Source organism: Labrus bergylta, chromosome 22 (assembly GCF_963930695.1).
Source record: "Labrus bergylta chromosome 22, fLabBer1.1, whole genome shotgun sequence".
Taxonomy (NCBI): Eukaryota; Metazoa; Chordata; class Actinopteri; order Labriformes; family Labridae; genus Labrus; species Labrus bergylta.
In genome coordinates, this window is record NC_089216.1 from 21,532,938 (window position 1) to 21,552,222 (window position 19,285).

Below are 19,285 nucleotides of genomic sequence, written 5' to 3' on the forward strand. Positions count from 1 at the left end.
TAAATACATAAACTTATTACGTTATAAAACATGTAAATAAGACTGAAATGTTTTACAATTTTAATAAAGAAATAAAAGAAAAAGTATTTTCTATTTGTGCCTTTCATTTCAAATAACATATGACAAGTTTATATTTCACAGTTTACGATGAAAACTCTTAAAGACACTTTATTTCAACAAGTGATTAAACACCACTAGTTCATCATCAATAGAAGAGAAAAAGATCAAATAAATAGAACTGAAAATCTAAGTCTGAAAAAACACTGTCAAATGCACTCATATTTCTGGAAGACATTTTTGAGGTTTGAAATGTAGTTTGTTTGCAAAGGGAGTGACCAGAAGTCCAAGCTTTAATCAACCAACTCTTTAGGGCCACCATGACTGCACTGCTGCCAGGAGAAAAACTATAAAGGTTGAGCAACAACTAAAGGCCCTTTCCAAAATACTAAACTTAACTTTGATATATATAAATGATACTATAGAGTTTGAGATACTACTGGTAAAGCAGTGATTCATTGTTATCACATCAAACTAAATGTGCACACTGTTAGAAATCTGCTGAAATTAAAACTTTGTTGTCAGGCAAACAAAAAATGTATATTCCTAAACTCCTCAAAACATTCACCATGACTTCAGGTCTTCATAGGAGGAGAAGAGATTACTGAAGCAGGAGAAGAGTAGTGAGTCTTCACTTGAATATGCAGATGTCTGTTTGTTTACAGTTTGTCACAAACCAAAGCAACTTATTTAAACAATTCTTTATATCATACAAAGGTTTCAAAGCATATAGGCTTGCCCGCTGTATGTGTATTGCCAGGATGTTTCACTAATTAACAAAATAATATTAGGATAAACAAAACTAACATCATGTATATTCTCAATAAACCTCATGTTGTTTCTTACTTCATTAGGAAGTATACCAGTCTCTAGTCACAATATGATCCTTCAAAGGGGCAATGGCAATTGAAATTCAAGTCAATTCCATTTGAATAGCAGATGTGTTCATAAAGTTCTCTAGGTCTTAACTAATTTCTCAAATCATGAAAATCTAACTTAGGAAAATTGACGACCATTACTTAATGACTCATCCTTTGATTTTTCTTCTTAAAGCAATGTTAGCTTTCACTTTTGTTAATGTTATGAAACGTCACTGAGCACATTTTATTGTTTACATTTTATCTTATCTTGTTAGAACTTATTTAGGTTCATTCAGTCATTTTTCTGCACTTTGCACGGTGCTAACATTTTTTTAAAACATGTGTGTAAGAACACGTTTTAAAATGTTATATCTGAAGCAGATCGCTCTATTCTTCAAAGTGCGTCCATGGAGCAACATCACAACTGCCAGAAGTCAAACTTTGTGATGATCTCATGTGTCTATAGCTCTTTAGTCAGCTCATCAGCAAATTCAGCCATGATGTCATGCACCCAGATGTCCCTCTCTTCCTGTGAAGTGTCCACCAGGAAGACGGTTGCCTTTCTGTCCCAGGGCTGAGGGGCCTCCTGTAAGACCTCCAGCTGGGCCACCAGGGGCTTCTTCTCCACATGGTTCCTGAAAACCATGGACGCTTCCTCTGACCACTGCCTTGACTTCACTCCTGACAAAGACACAAGTGTGAAGGTTTAGGAGTTAAGTTAAAAAGCACTATAAACTGTGTTGTGATTTCCACTCACCAGCCAGCTGAGCTGTGATTCCTTGAAATGGCAGCTGTGTAAACTCTTTGATTAACGGTCTCAGCTGGGCGCAGCCAACCAGCTCATGTTTACCGTAGTCCAGCTCGTAGACAGACACCAACCCATTGGTGAGAACTCCTTTCACCAGCACACGATGCCAGCTGTAGGGAGAAAATGTTTTTGGCGTATTGTAGATATATTTTTTTATTTCACATTTTGAATATATAAAAACATTTTGGCAAAGAAAAACTGCTTTCATTCTGTTATTGAAAATGAACTAGAGATACAATAAGATAAAACAAACACTAATGTAATAACTATTGAGAAAAATAATTTCTACAGCATTACAAAGTTGATAATGTACTAGCCCAGCACTGAATTTAAAACATTTGAAAAGAAATAACATAATAATAAGAAACTGTTGAATACTTGAATAAAGAATTATATTTTTGAATTTTACTAAAACATGGGTTTGGTTTGGAAAACTGTATTTATAATTAACAACTATCGATGATAATGCAGTATTACAACATATATATATATATATATATATTACACATTCATGACATTTCTGTTTCCTCTTTCAAACAGCTGATCACTTGACATGTGGCGCTCTTTCACTATTTAACCACACTTCCCGTCCTATCTGACACTATGTTTTGAATAAAAAAAATCATATTCTTCATCACTAAAGACAATTCATATTTGTCTTAAGACTTAAATAATCTTTTAAAATGCTTGTTTACTCCCTCGTTTATGAATTCACTTGTCATCAATTTTATTATAAGACAAATGCTTCATTTTTGGTAAAGTGGGTGTATGTCTATATTTAAATATATATATATATATAATTTTTTTTCAAAGCAGAAACAACTGGTTGATGTATTTTGATATAATATGTATTCAAACCCAGATATTTAAATTAAAATCCTTCTTGTTTTAGTGCCTGTCTCTGGGTAGATAGGGACCATGTTTTTAATGATTGCACATGATGTAATATTTATTTTGATAAAGTTATTTCCACTATACATTCAGGGTTGGATTATTGGCGGCTACAGGTGCACGAGTACTTCAGAGAAACATTTGAAAATCAAATGTTCACATGCATTGAAATAAAAGTCAACTCACTTGTTGTCCACTTTAGCAGCATATATCTGATGTTTTTCTATGTTGAGAGGTTTCTCCTCGGTTTTATTGTAGTAGAGAATCATCTCTCCCATCAACACCACCAGTTTGTACATATCTCTCCAGGGCTGCAGCACAAAGTGGCCTGGATGGCAAGCCACTGATACATACACATCCATGTTGTTTCCTGAGAAAGAAAAACACATGACATGTGGAAACAAACTGAACTGTTCTAATGAAAAACATCTGACATGTTATCATTTTAACCGGAGCAGTGGAAACAAACTGAACTGAAAAACATTTGACTTGAATGACCGTGATTTGATCTGACCTGCCGGGGGGAGCTGGAGTAATGGTGGTAGCTGGAGAAGGGATGAAGGAAATGATAGTGTCTCTGGTGGGCATGAAGTGGTCTTGTTGCCTTCGCTGACCCCTCTGGGTCCCGATAGAGCCCTCCTGAGATGAGGCTTGGTTGGAACAGAAGACGACAGTGGACTCCCATCAGATGATTCACTGGTTGTTGAAGTCTTGGAGGATACATTGGGCTTCGATATCTTGGCAGGGCTGATCATTTAAAAGAACAAATATTTAGTGTATACTTAACTTGAGTCACAAAGTGTGGAACAAATAGTTAAAAAAGAGTAGAAACCTGTGGCTTGTCAGGAAAACATCTGGTCTCTGTTTGAACAGTTCAGACTTGACCATCTGATGATTGAGGCTGCGCTCCTGCTTGTGGAAGTTCTTGTCAGTGAACAGGTGGACACATACGCACTGCTTGGTTTCATCTATCTTGGCAACCTTGGAGGAATGTCAAGAGTGGAGGTATATGAAAAGACAAATACTGAAGAGTAGAGGAGAAGACCAAGAAGAGAGTTATTACTACTGTGCAGCCTCGTTCCCCAAAGCGTCTCGAGGTGTAGGAGACATGCAGGACACCAGCCTCTGAGGAGGGGCAAAAACCTTTTGGTTTATCCCAGAATATAATTTTAATTGTAAATTTACAGCAAGATTGTCAACTTCCCCGCCCGTTTCCCTCGCCTCCGCTGACAATGTGTTTAATATAAGCAAATGTTAGCAAAATGCACGTTTTGTCAAAGGTAAGACTACGGGCAATATTTTAAAAATAATGTTTGTTTATCATCTTTAAAAGGTTATATTTGGTGTTCTCTGCACAGTCAACATTATTGTGTTTAGTTAATAGAGGGCAGCACCTCAGGTTTGGGTTAGTTGGCTGACTGAAGCCAGGTGTGTGAGCAGGCTGAGGTGAGCAGAAGCTGTCCTCTGTGTGTGTGTGTGTGTGTGTGTGTGTGTGTGTGTGTGTGTGTGTGTGTGTGTGTGTGAGAGAGAGGAAACTTCACAGGCTCATGACATTGGTAAGACTTGATTCATGTTTCATTGTGGTTGTTATAATAACCCTTTGTTAGATGATACATGTGGTAAAATAAGTTTAATGCTCTATAGTTACACATCGAGCACTGCACAGTCTTCATCGTTTGACTGTGCAGCTTTACATCGTATTTGTTTAGATAATTTAAAACATCGTCATAGTTAGAGGTGATAGTTTAGGGAGCTCTTGGTATTTATGTTTAAATCCTGTTGGGGTTGATTTGATAATATTGCTGGTAGTTTAGATGCATTCAAATAGTTTAATCATTGATCGTTGGTTGACAGCCTGCCATTGCCAGAAATACAATGGAAGTGGAGTTGTCCAGCGTCCTCTCCACCATAAAGTAACTTGACAATGCACTTGTCATATTCATACCTAAGGACCTTTCATTTAATAGTCAATATTAGCAGATCTGCATCATATGTGAGGTACATATCTCAAATTATTTTCAATGATGAAGATGTTGATTTGAATATAAAGAAGGTGCTCGGAGTGCAACAAAAGCATCAAAATTGAGTTTGATTACTCGACTTCCCTGGATCCCTGTCCCCCTTAGGTTAAATGTCTTCATATCCAAACATAATTCATATTTAACTCTGTTATGTAGTTTTGTGGCTTTATTAACTGCAAAGAGACACTTCAAATATGTTTTCACAAAAAAACTATGATTGCGCTCAGCACAAACAGAAGGGCCTTGTATTTGTTTTGCCTGGGGCCTTCAAATCACTATAACAGCCACTACTGAGGTGAGAAAAAGAAGGAGATTGAGAGGAAGTGGGTAGAGGTCTTACCTTCATGCTACAGTCTGTGGTGTTAAGCACTTTCTCTCTGAGCCACTGGACCGCATCTGGAGTCCACGATCCAACACTGACAGCCAGGTCTGCTAGACAGCACTTCATAGCCTAAACATAGATTCCAGGATGTGTGATTAGAAAGTCTGTAGGAGTGAATGTTAAAGCTGCTCTCACTGCAACAGTTTGATCATTCCCCCTGAGCGTTTAACACCTTCCTCTTGGTGGACATTGATACTGACCTGGGGTGGGATTGACATGAGGTCATGAAGAAAGGACCTTGGTAGCTCTCTCAGCTCAAACACCTCTACAGAAGCCTGTACACCCACATCGATGAACAGGATGTCCAACACTCTGCTGCCATGGAGGTTTGTGATCTAAAGAAAGAAACACACACGGATATCTACATTATTTTAAGTAAGAAATTTCCAATTTACGCCTCGATCACTGAACAGTGAACAAATGAAACTGTCTCTCATGTGTATGAAGGTAGTATGACCTTTACATTCTTTATTAATCCTGAGTGGAAATTCTGTTTTAAACTCTGTTATTGAGAGACATGCTTCTCATTGACCCCAAAACCTCACATGCACAAACAGGACCTGTTGACCTGCATTAATGGAGAGAGCACCAGAACTTGAACCGGCCACCCTCTGGTTCCGAACACAAGTCCCTACAGACTGAGCCAAAACCAGAACAGCAACATATAAGGCTGATAGACCACTGCCTGGTATCTGAAGAGAATAATGCAGCGCTCTGGAATGGTGACCTTAACTTGGTGGAGGGGTCGGTGTGTCCTGGTGAACCCGGGAGCTGTGTTGTCAGGGGCACGAGCCCCTGATTCGGTCTCCCAAGGCAAAGTGGTCAATCAATCTTATGTGGATTTACTAAATATGTCACAGTCTGTGCTGCAGGGGGGGAAATACCTATCTTACCTCTACACGGGACCATTTGCCTTTGTAACGAGCTAGGCATCGTTTCCCACAGAAGGGTCTGGAAACCAGGAACTCTGATGTTACCTGGAAGAGAAATATGCTTCATTAAGAATACATTGATATGCTCTAGCTCACACAGAAATGTCATAGGTCAACCTAGTCTCCTACTCTGTACACTGCCTTCAATTTCCCCTCTGGAGATCAATAAAGTATTACCCTGTCTTATCATAAATAATTAAATAAAAACAATAAGAAAAGGAGAATTATCAAAAGAGATAAACAGACTGCATTCTACTGGTCTTTATTTAGGATTACTCTAACTGGAAATAAACTTGTGAATAGAGACATTCTTGCTGATAAAACTAACAAACATGACTCTGTACTTTATAATTGTTGTGAAAATCCTTTGTATTAAATAGGTTATAAAAAAGATCATATAAATGATATGCATTATCAATCAATCGATCAATCAATAAATTTTTATTTGTATAGCCTCAACTCATAACAAGTGTTGGAGACACTTTACAAAAAGCAGGTAAAAGACTCTTTGTTTTCAAAACTATATTATAATGATAACGATATTATTATTATCACTTTCATGCTTGGTCATTTTATCCAGAAATACAGATTTTACAAAAACAAACCCTGTCAGAAGAAACAACCAGAGTCTATAATGTGTTTTACAAAATACTGATGTAGTGTTACTGAGCTGAGCTATTTGAATGGCTCGAGCAGCACATCTAGAAAAAGCATCCTGCCTGCTAACAGATTAAATGGTTTACGTCTTAACTCCAGATTATCAACCTAATCTCAATCTGTCCACGGATCTACCTGAAAGGAGCAACAACGTCAACATTTTCACCAAAGACTTCTAAGAGGAATGTGTGACTCGTGATGTACACAGTGAACATCTTGTGTGTAGGGCTTATGGTGCACAAAAAATAGATTTGCAAATTAATTTGCAGTTGAAATGCAGAAATACATAACTCTTTGTGCTTTTATAAAGAGGAAATGTTACATTCTTATTACATTTTATATAATATAAACTAAGTGAAAACAGCTAGAGAGGACAGTAAAACTAAAATGTTTGATCATGATATTACTTTTGTCAACTGAGCCGTCTAGGAGGGTTTTTTTTAATTAAAATGAGAAATACAAAGGTGCAGATGTGTCGTTGTTCTTTAATCACCGTGTCTACAGGGAGACGCTGCAGGCCGTTTGGTGGCTCAGCTACAGATTAAGGGAATATATATTTTTAATGCATTACTTTCTGATCTTAATAACATTAATGTGTTAACCCTGAGAGTCCTAATATAAATATGGGTTGTCGAATGAAAGATTAATTGCTGTATTTCAATAGTTAAAATCGATAATCACACTTTTTTTATTGCATTTCTTTACATTATTTCTCATTTCAAAACAGTTTTGTTTTTATTTAGTTTTGTTTTTTTGTACTCTTAATCTAAGTTAGCTTTACTTTATGTTTGGATAAAACACTTTTTTATTTTAAAGGTGCACTGTGGAGTTTTGGTAGAGAAATGTGAAAGTTGTAGAAATGTACAGACAGTGACACTGTAACTCTCCTGGTAGCTTTTTAGCTCCAAACAGGGTTCAGGGATCCATTTTTCCTTTGAATAAAGTTTGTGTATTTACTTCACAATATAAAGCATAGAATTATTTCCCTTCTCCAACTTTAAAATTTCCCTACCAAATCTTCATAGTGCACATTTAAAAGAAAAAAAATAACTTTAAGTAGATAAAAAATAAAGACATTATCTCAAAAAGTAAACGGGAAAGTAAATGGGAAGTGTAAAAATACTAACTGTTTGATGTCACAAGGAGTATATTACTTTTGACTAGTCAACTGAGCTGTGTGAAATGTGTCCCATCACTCTGTCTGCAGTAAGACCCTACAGTGGATTATCTACACCAGGGGTTCCCAAACTTTTCATCCCGCGACCCCCAAAATAACGATGCGAGAAACCAAGGACCCCTTCTGTCCCTGGAAGTGGTTAAAGCATAACGTTGCACACAACAGCACGCACTAATGGGCCTATAAAAACACTGACATTAGAACAACTATAAAAAAATACTGCAGCCTTAAACTAATTGAACAACATTTTTGTATGTAATTTCACAATAATGGTAAAATATGTCATTTCAAGTCATTTCCAGTTTGCATTTGTTTTTGGAAGGCACCCCCAGGGGGTACCGACCCTCACTTTGGGAACCACTGATCTACACCATGCCAAAAAAGGGACAAACTGAAGGGAAGCAACTTGATCAGACTAAAGTAAAATGCAAATTTACTCTGACTGTAATGCAGTCATTCTCTTATTATATATATATATATATATATATATATATATATATATATATATATATATATACACACACACACACACACACACACACACACACTGTATATATATACACAGAAAAATATAGTAAAAAATAAATGTAGCATGCATTCCTAACCTGTGAGTGGAAGCACGTGTCTATTTTCTCCAGAATGTCATTGAGCTTAGCGAGGCCTCTGGAGGGCAATTGGCAGTAGAGGGTTCCATCTGAGCAGACACTGCCTACAGTCACATTCATGTATGTACTGTTCACCTGATGAGAGCCAGTTATAGGAGTTTAGAGCAATGTACACATACACTGACCCAACCACAAGGATCCCCTCCTGTACCTGCAGAGGACTGGTCAGCGTCTTGTCCTGAAGGGCTTTCATACAGGTAGCATTGATGTTGACATCATCATCCTGTGACGTGTCATACAACACTACAAGAGGAGTCTGCCCTCTTTCCAGGATCTCTGCCAAAAGGATTCTTCCACTTGCCATTCTCTCAAACTTCTTCAGCACAGCAGGTTCCTGAGAGAATGGCTCCAGGCCTACACACACACACACACACACACACACACACACACACACACACACACACACACACACACACACACACACACACACACACACACACACACACACACACACACACACACACACACACACACACACACACACACACACACACACACGCTCTCTCTTAGAAATCCTTCACTTTTGATATGTCCTTATCAGACAGCTGTTTAGTACGGACTCACCTGCCAGTTTACACTTGGTTGCCTGGAAAGGCAGCTGGAGAAACCTCTCATGCAGCTCAAACACTTTGGTTTTGCAAACTGTTTCTGAGAAGCCATGATCCACATAGTACACCTACAGAGCCCACACAAACCACAGAGATGACAAGGTTAAACTTCTAACCTTCCTTTTATATTGATTACATATCTATGTAACACAACACATTTGAAATTTTAAGTTGAGAGAGATTTGTTCACATTCATGAGGTCCCAAGCACCAAATGATGCGAGGACCCTTTAGTGACAAACAATTGCATTTGAGCGTCCTTGGTTGTTTCCTTGACTTCTCACCTTGACCTTGTCTGCCATGACCTCATACACTTTTGCCCTTAGAATCTCCTCCTCCTCCTCAGCCCTTACAGCAACAAGTTGCCCTGAGGATGGGGATGCAGCAGGAGCTGGACTTCTTTGGTCTAAGCCATAAAAGTCCCTCATGTGGTCCTCCATGGACTCCTGTGCTTGGGAGTAACCTTCACCAATGTACCTGAGAGAGAGAAGGGAAAAAAGATATTTACAAACTTCCAAGTGTTACAGCAGCTTCCACACATTCACTTCCTTCCTACCTTATTAGAACTCCATTGGTGTTGGTGGCCTCCACCACCAGCACAGAGGGGTACTCCTCTTTGGGGATCTGCAGAGGGGGCACCACCTGGTAACTTTGCCTCTTCCCCGGCTCATGCGTAACACTCAGCTCCTCCTCACTCTGTGAAGGTTTTCTTTGGTTACAATCATTGTCCTCTTCTCCTCCACATCGGCTCCTGTACAGGATGGCCCTCTTAGGGTTGTCTGGCATCGGGTAGTCGACAGTGCAGATGTCAGAGAGGAGGTGGAGGTTCTCCAGGACATGTGTAGGCAGTTTGATCTTGTAAATAAATACATATATTTAGTGCAGTGAATTATACAATGACATGAGTTTGAAAGTGTTTCTTATTGTCACTGACTTTATAGGTGTCTTGAAAGAGCTTAGGCAGTGCATGGGCCCACAGACCATTGGAGTATTTAACCAGCAGCTCCTCCAGTTTCAACTTCAGGTCAGAACTGAGGGTGGCAGGGGAGGAGGGGGGGCTGGGGGACGATGATGGAGACTTAGAAGAGTGAGAAGCAGAGTGGGTCAGAGTGGGTCCTTGGTTGGCAGGGGAACATGTTTGTTTTTCTGTGGTACTGTTTGAAGTGGGAACAAGGGAGGAAGGGGAGTTCTGACTGAGAATGATCGGAGGAAAGGATGTGGCGTTCTGTTCCTTGGCGGGGTACAGGAGCAGCTCTGATGTGTTGCTGCTGGAAGTTTTCTCTACCTTAGAGAACGAAAAAGAAATGACTTATTTTGTTTGCAATGCTGACTGAACATGCAAAGAAATACAGAAACTAAGCATGACAAAGGCTTTACACCATGACATAACAATTCATAAACTCTTTTCATTGCAAATAGAGAATTCTACCTTTCATTTGTTTTATATTTTTTGTGTTGAGTACTTGAATCAGAAATGCTTCTTATCATAAAATATATAGAAATAAACCAGATATAACTTCAGTAGAATAGGTAGAACATACCGTGCATATGTGAGTCCATCCCTCTAGGTCTCTGATGGCCTCCGTGGGCAGCTCCTGTTTGTACAGCTCTTTGTAGATCTGGGGCAGCTTTGAAACCCAGAAGCCATTACTGTACTTCCCAAGTATCTCCTTGATGTGAGTCTGGACCTGCTGAGGGTTGTAGGGCCTTCCTCTCCCTGAGCTAAGACTTTCATTCATGTTCAGGGGCGCTGGGAGAGCATCAGGAAGAATACAGGGGAGATGAATCATCATAGAGCAAGAACAGTTAAGGAAGGGGGGGTGGGGCTCAAAGAAACAACATAGACACCTGGGAGCTGGTTGAACTTTACAAAGCATTAACAATAGAAAAATAATTTCTCACATTTAGAGAACATACGGCTACCCAAAATGTTTGATCTAATTACAGGCAGCACTTCCTACTTACCACCTGAGTGTTGGGAGTTTCTGGAAAGGTGAGCATGCACCTCCTTCTGAAACCTTGACGGGAGGCTCATCCTCTTTTCAGACCTGGACAAAAAGAGAGCAGACAAACAGAAACGGTTATGTCCTTAAAGAGAATTCTAGCTTTATTAGAAGTCCAGTCAGTGTTATTGGTAAATAAATGATCAAGAAGTATAAGTGTTCAGCGTGTTGTGTACTCACAAAGAATGATGATTTCTATAACATAAGTGATATGCCCTATGATGGGTTTTTTTTGGTTTTCCTCTTGAGGCACCACCTAAGCACCTTGGAAAGAATTGAACGCACTCACTGTATAATTGGTCGTTAGCAAACTCCCACGTCAAGGTCCCAGTGCAAACTGACATGTCTCACTTATCAGTTCAGCCTCATTAAGAAAGTGATCAGCCTGCTCCATCATCCACCCTGAGTGTGCCCCTGATCCAGGAGGAGGTTAGGGTATGCCCCTCTTCCCTAAGCCTCTTTCTGGATCACTCAGTGAAGGACAGGATGATGACTAACTACTACGACAGGTGTTACAGGTCATTAGTGCCACCAAGGGGATGGCACTGAACAAATATTGCCTGCCTGTCAGGATCTTTAGACCAAGTTCCAGACATCAGAGCTGTCAATGATTTAGAATATCAGGGACAGAAAACTATGGCAGAAGAACTCCTGATCATGCTGCAGGCCTTTGAGGGACCATAAACTTATCTCAATGAGTACTCAATGATAAAAAAGAATCAGCCACCCTTTGCTGAATTTTCTTTGTGGCAAAGATTAATATTCTGTGTCTTAACTGCACCATCCTGCTGCGTCTATGTGCCTTTGTTTTTTCACAGTTTTATTTTTTCTTAAAGGTAAGGTAAAGATACGGTCTTAATGTGATCATGGCTGCTATTGCAATAGACGTGCTCTTTTTCTGTTCTTTTTGTTTATTTCCATTTTGGGAGGGGGGTAGATTTTCATTTTTATTTCTGCTGTTTTTTGTTTAGTCTGTATTTTCTATGTTTATAAAAGCAAAAAATATATAAAAAAAGAAATAAAAAAGAATCAGCCATATCGTCTTAATACCCTCCTCTTCTAATACTCTCATTAATAAGGGCGGCTGCGACTCAGTGGTAGAGTCAGGCTTCTGCAGCCACAGCAAGACCTTGGGCAAGACACTCAACCCCAAGTTGTTTCCCCTTCATGGCGTCGTATGAATGGATTAATAAACACTGAGAGACCCTCCATATACAGTGCTTACAGTACAGGTGTGAATGTGGTATGGATGGGTAGGTGTGACCTGTGGAGTAAAAGCTCTTTGAAAAAGACTAGAAAAGTGCTATAAAAGCTGGAAATGGAATAAAAACAGAAGTTTTTTTTTCTTTTTTTTGGGGGGGGGGGGCTTAATGAGAAATAATGTCATTTCAAAAATGCAATAAAAAAGTGTGATTATCAATATTAACTATTGAAATACAGCAATTAATCACAATACTTTTCAGTCATTTGACAGCCCATATATTTATATTAGGACTCTCAGGGTTCAAATCCAAACTGTGGCTCCTTTCCTGCATGTCATTCCCCTCTCTCTCTCTCCCTGATTTCAAACTCTATCCACTGTCCTATCTCTCTAATAAAGGCACAAAAACCTCAAAAATAAATCTTAAAAAAAAAGGTTTTTGAGCAGCAAAGTTCTCAAATCTGTCCTCAGCCACAGAACACTCAGCAGCTTGTTGGATCTAGGGGCATGTTTGCATTAACTTGTTTTTAAGACAGTAGTAGATAAGGCAGTGGGAGTTAATGCTAGCCCATTTTTTATTTTATTTGATGTTTTTTGCTCTGTCAATTTTTTTGCTGAACAACAAATCACACAACCAGGCATCCCAGAGTGCACCTGACCAAGCACACACACACACACGATAACATTCTGCAGCTAGTGTTTTGTCTAATGGAAGATCTAGAGGCATTGAGAGAGATCTGCTGATTCAATCTGTGTCGGTTTACAAACGATAATCTACCAGAGAATAGAGCAGGGATTAGAAAGGGCTCATACCCTCCCTGCTCTGGACTTGTGTCCCCTGCAAACACAGCAGGCTTCCCTCCATCCTTCCCATTGTGATGTGTGAGTGGGACAACTGTGGTGGCACGGACAGAAGACTGATGTCAGTTGTTTTCACTGCTGACTGACTAACAGAGCTATTAATGGATGGAAGTAGAAAAAGAGGCCATTGACATGAATCATTCTTGAATTATTGTTGAAGTACTGCACAAAAAAAAACATTCTAAAGAAAATACTATAATATGCTATAATTATAATAATAATAATAATAATAATAATAATAAATAAATATTTGATCACAAAAGAGGAAAATTATTTTGGCACATGACCAGCTAAAATGGGATCAAGCATGATAATATTATGAACCTATCACAGTGAGTTTCAAGAATAATATAATACTAATATACTAATAATAAATAAAACTAAACAATAGCAATGTGCCAAACATGTAAGGAGACAGTGAATGACCTGAATGTATCATTCACATGCAGAGAAAGAAGAAGAACAATCAAAGGAGTTAGTCATCAGTCTCCTGATGAATAAGCAGCAGCAGGAAGGATGATGCAATCACATCAGAGTTCAATCAGGCTTCCAATCACTATTCTGATTGAGCCCTACAAACAGACACAGACACAAAGGGTGACATAGATATTGTGGATTTTCATGAACCTTTTGCTGTAATTAAGACTTGAAGGTGGAGCATGACAGAACAATCTACAAACTTGTCCTTAAAAGATCCTTTTTAATTCTTTATGTTTGAAACTGTCTTCAAAAGTTTAAAGACTTTAAACTTTAAAAAAAACTTAAAGGAAATGTTGTGACATGAGATGAAGCCTTTGTGAGCATGTCAGTGTTCTGCACCTTCCTTTGCTCTTATTTCCTGAGCAGAGAGGAAGGGTTCACATTGTGCTCTAAAAGCCCACACGTATGACGACACGAAGCTTCAGCATGGGCTGTGAGCAAAGGTTGTATTTTCATACTTATCACTGGCACAAAATAATATATTGAATGCCAAATCTATGTTTTGTTGAAGATTCCTAAACAAAATAAAAGGCTATTCTTGTTTTTTTGACTCAAACACTATGACACTGATTGCATAAAAAACTCTTCATTCATAAACTTATTGGCAGTACGTTAGCTGAATTAGAGTTTTTATCAAGCTTCTCTTTGCTCAAATGTCTAAAACATTCTCTTCACTCACTTCTCTGCAGGTTGGTTCCCCTTCCTGTTAGGTGCGTTCTGATTGGACGTCTTGTTGGAATGTGTCCCAGTCTTGCCTTCTGACTGGTCATCCCTCATTTCTCTTGCCTGTTTGAAGTCTCCATGCCCGCCCCCTCGGCCTCCTCCTCTACCTGAACCTCGCCCCCGGTAGTTGGGCTGCCTCAGTGAGGATTGAGGTTTAGCTAAACAGAGAAAGAGAAAGCGGAACTTTACACAAAGTAGAAACAATGTGATAGCACAAATCAAAAAGTTGAACTTGAGAAAAATCAGTCAATTTATGACCAGTAAAAAAAAAATGATCCCGACAGCATCAACAATTCAAGCCTGTCACCACTTCATTGTGACATCACTGCTGTCAACACAGCATGACATGCATAACAACACATGTCTTCTTAGTGCAGTGATCAGTAAATAACCATTTCATTGACTTCTTCTTTTTCATTTCTTTGTCCTACTTCCTCTCCATCCATTTTTCTACAACCTCCTCCTGCTTTTCAAATAACTCCGTTCTTGCTGAACGTCAGATCATCTTTTAAGTGAGCAGGCATAGCAAGCAGTGTTTCCAAAGTCATCAGTAGGAGAGTAAGATTTTTAAATATCACAGCAGATGCTACTAGCAGTGGGCTGCAAGCAGTAATATTATAAATGAATAATACTCTGTGACAAACACACATTCCAAAAACTGTGCAGTCCCACACAGGCAGGCACAAGCTTGATCTACATTCAAACACACTCTAGGCTAGGACAAGCACTTGACACCCTCACTATAGTAGCTGCTGCGTCACCTCACCAGCATGGACACACAGTTTCTGGTCTGTCTCAGCGTGAATATCAATATCCTGGGGAGGCAATGGCAACCAGTATTACCATGAGGAAAGGAGACTAATGGAGAGGTTGATTTGTGAATCAACTGGTCTCCATCTGCAGATGAGTCTCAACAGACTGTGTTAGCCTCATCTTAGCATCCCACTCTCAGTCTAACTCCTCCCTCCCCTCTATTTCACCATCCCTCTGCTTTCCAACCGCCACTCCTCTGTTGTCCATGCACTACCACCACCTCCCTCTAAGAATATTCTGCAGCATCATAGTCTAGTGGAGGTGTGTGCATCTTGTTTTTCCAGATGTGTTTGTGTGTGCAGCTATGTGTGCAGCTATGTGTGCAGCTATGCTACGCTTCAGTCTACTTACATAAGAAACAGGTTTATTAAGATCAGATGAATGTTTGATTACACAGTCATTAAGTATGTGAGCTGATGCCTTTGTACACCTTTAAACATGATGTATGTCTTTAGTCCTGAAAATGGTTTATCTGTCTGCTTGTGTAATTGTTTTTCAACTTCTTTAAGTACAGCTGTATGGCTGTGGCTCAGTTGGTAGAGTTGTCACCTCTCAACCAGAAGGTCAAGGGTTCAATCCCCAGCTGGGCAACATGTCCAATGTGTCCTTGGGCAAGACACTTAACCCTGAATTGCTCCAGCTGCTTCAGTGGCAGTGCATTAATGGCATTAGTTACTTCTGATGGATGATACTACATAGCAATCATCACTACCATCAGTGTGTGAAAGGGTATAAATGGGTGGGTGTGACATGTGGTGTAAAAGCACTTTCAGTAGTTGGAAGACTAGAAAATCACTACATAAGCTCAAGTCCATTTACCATTTACTTAATTCAGGATACTTAAACTGTGCTAGCCAGCGGCTTCCCCGGGCTGTCCTTACAGATCCTGTCAAGTTTGAATGTGTTTTATTAATTAATGTGTTAGGGAAGAGCGGCACATTATATAAGATTTGACATTTTATGTTTGTATTTAATTGTATTGTTTGGTCGATGAATTAAATAAAATATACAAATTAAAAAAACTAAAAATCCTCCACTCAGCTCTCTCTCATGCCCAGTGTCAGAATCCAGGCCAGACATGCTTTAAATCTTTTAGTCTCTGTAACTTTTACATTACTCTCTGTTGTCAAACTTTGCCTTTTTCTCTTCTAAATGATGAATTAACTCCCTTGTGTCATTCACTCTATCCTGTCAAAAATAAACTGTTCCACTGAGTGCCCCCACCAGCAAGGATTTGCAATATTGTGTTTTTGATTATGCAGCATTTATGAATTTGTAGAACTATTAACATCATTGTAATTAATTCACCTGTTTGCAGTTTGTTTTTTCATTTGCAGCGTGTTTCAGTCATTATTATTGACTTTGCATTTGTATCGTTCATAAATACATTGCATAATGTATATATCATTTCATATGTTGCCCTGCTGTTGCACTTGTTGTCCAGTATGTAATGGTTATCCCAAGAGAACCAACATCCACATCTTTATCACTTTTTCTGTATACTTTATGAATCTCAAACAGAAACAGTGAAATACCACATGTACCAACATTTTTTAACCCTTTCATGAACTGATGTGGGTCAGAATTATGTTCTTCAGTTTTGATACAACAACAAAAGTCTTGTGACAAACCAGAAGCTTTGCCTGCTAAAAATCATTTACATAATAATACATTTATAAGAATAATTATATTCTAAATGAAACTTCTGTTTGACTGTGTTACAGCTTAAAATGCATCAAAAAAGTGTTGTTTTTTTTACCATTGAAGACGAGCGGGGCCGCTGGTTTGACCCTCATCTGGGTATTAACGACGTGGGGTCTCCCTGTCTTCTTAGAGCTGCGTTGACGAGCCACGACCTTGGCTAAATGTGTTGTCTCATAACACACTGTCTAGAGGAGAGGAGAGAAAGGAAAAAGAAGAGAAGAAAGTGGAAGAGAAAGATGTATAGGTAACTTCGTTCTGGCTGGTTGATTTTCAGATTGATCAAATTGGAGCTGCAGGTGAAAATGTCTGTTTTAATAATTTCTAAATAGATATGAAATCCCTCTCAGACAAACACACCTCTCCAGAGGTGTTTCGCTCCATGCGTAATAAAGAGGGCATGCTGGCTAGCATTGTGTCCAGGTGGTTGTATCCCATCTGTTTGTGTGGTATGTGCTCCCCGGTCAGCTCCTTATACTCTGATTTCAAACGGGACAATGACACTCCGCCTTTGTTGGCCTGGAGGACAGCTCGAAGCATCTTCTTCACCAGCTCAACATCAGCCATCTGAAAATAAACCCATGAAAAAAAAAAAGCAAAGAAACAAAACACATTTTTAAACACATGAATTGAAAAGTGGAGCAAAAAAAAAGTTCCTCACCTGTAACCAATCAGGTCAGGATATTAACAACAAAGAGAGAGAGACACCCATTGATCATAACAGACATGTCAAATAAAGTAAATGATGTAAACATTTTCAAAGTGTCTTAATGAACAAAATTAAACAAGGAAACAGAAAACAACAATTAAACCATTTTTGAGTTAGCATTTTATTACAAACTAAATTATTAGATCAAGCATTTTATGTCTTCCCACACATTTTAGGCAGGAAGTAATCTTAAAGTGACTGCTACTGCTGACAATGTTCAGACTGTGGGGGATATCTCACTGAGTGGTGACGCAGACATTCAATAATGGTTCAGATTTGGATGTGTTATCAGGCCTATCAGTCCAGACTATAAGAAGAATATAACCTATTTGTGTGTGGCCTATAGTCATTGTCTGATTCTTTTTTAACTAGTGCAACATTTATTTCTGTCATCACCATTCCACTGTTTTATCTAATAGGTAGGCCCTAGGCTAAGACGTCTATTTATTGGAATTGACTGAACACAACACAACCTGAAACACTCCTGTATGTAGACTATACCCGTTTTAGTAAAGGGTTGTAAGATCAGATGATACCAATTACCGTCCGTTGGTTATAGGCTACACAGACAACATACAAACTACTTGGACTAGGCCTACAGAAAAAATCACTTTCTGTTTGTCTGCAGCAGATTGAAGTCGACCTGGACTTTCTTAAACTGCGCAAAGCACAGCACTAAACACATAGCCAGCCTTGGTGAGACTGCCATTATGTAAAAAAAAAAGCACTTGAGAAAGTAAAATGCCATGGGAAAAAGGTTTTGGCAAGCGGAATGCAAACGACTTGTTGAAGGCAATTCTTGCAACGTACGTGGGACAGAGAAATAAATGACGTAACGCGTCACACTTCCACTCCACTCCACACCCTCCGTTGGAAATAAACTATTTGGATGAAGTTTTAATTTTTTTGCTTCCTTTAGAAAAACATATTTCATTGTTCTATAGTGTTAGAATAGCCAACAGGACCAGGTAAACAGTCACTCAGGTAACAAATAGTCTACCGAACATATCATCGAGTTCAACTCTTCTGTAACAGGGCAGCGGGTCGTTCAGTTAGCTGTAGAAGACCAGAATCACAAAACAAGATGGTCCACCGTATTCTAGTTAGTATTTTAAAAGTAGGCTAAACAATTCATAACACCGGAATAACGATTTACTGTATTAAGTTGCGCGGAGCCTACCGCCTTCGAGTCATCCTTTTAGAAGGAATTCAAATGAAACACCCGGCGAAACTTCTCCAGGAGTGAGAGTGTAAATCAGATTAAAAGCTACCAATAGCATTCTACCTTGTTTCTACAGAAGATAACAGAGTAAAGATAGACCCGGTCCAGTCGTTACCTTGCTGTCACCGCCGCAGGTCTGCTACGGCTGCAGCTTTGTTCACGGAGTGTGTGACAGCAGCCGGCCCGTGCAGGCACAGCCTCTGCTCCGCATCCTGATTGGTCAAAAGTGCTTTGATTTCTGGCTTATTACCTTATTACATGTTGATGTGCATCAGAGACACGCTGAACAAAACGAACCGTCTATTTACGCAGGCAGAATGTCATCGTTACTAGTTTTGCACCACTGTGTGCTTCAAAATGTCTTAAACCTGAATCAAAATTATCTATTGTATTGAAAGAAAAACACATTTTATTCCTATAAACAAGGGTTGTTTTCACACGGTATTGTGCAAAATTAGATAATAATTAACAATAATAATTGGATTAGCCTACTTGAAGCGTGTTATAGCCTAAAG

General features: G+C 39.1%; 1 protein-coding gene across 3 annotated transcripts; it reads right to left on the reverse strand.

Moving 5' to 3' along the window:
• Positions 1-46: 46 nt before the first annotated feature.
• Positions 47-19,013, reverse strand: tdrd7b (tudor domain containing 7 b). 3 transcript variants are annotated; one of them, XM_020642786.3, is made up of 20 exons: positions 18,886-19,013; positions 17,200-17,406; positions 16,898-17,027; positions 14,282-14,483; positions 11,023-11,105; positions 10,599-10,807; positions 9,992-10,342; positions 9,614-9,912; positions 9,342-9,534; positions 9,015-9,126; positions 8,602-8,804; positions 8,391-8,525; positions 5,913-5,996; positions 5,220-5,354; positions 4,978-5,088; positions 3,449-3,597; positions 3,131-3,363; positions 2,803-2,986; positions 1,675-1,835; positions 47-1,598 (listed from the first exon to the last, which is right to left on the reverse strand). In XM_020642786.3, exons 2-20 carry the CDS (start codon positions 17,404-17,406, stop codon positions 1,378-1,380), a joined length of 3,402 nt encoding a protein of 1,133 aa, XP_020498442.1. In that variant the 5' UTR covers positions 18,886-19,013; the 3' UTR covers positions 47-1,377. The 3 variants fall into 3 exon arrangements, with proteins under 3 accessions (XP_020498442.1, XP_065806713.1, XP_065806714.1); XM_065950641.1 differs by lacking the exon at positions 18,886-19,013 and having other exon boundaries at positions 16,898-17,023; positions 17,200-17,334; XM_065950642.1 differs by lacking the exons at positions 16,898-17,027; positions 17,200-17,406; positions 18,886-19,013 and adding an exon at positions 15,092-15,264.
• Positions 19,014-19,285: the final 272 nt, after the last annotated feature.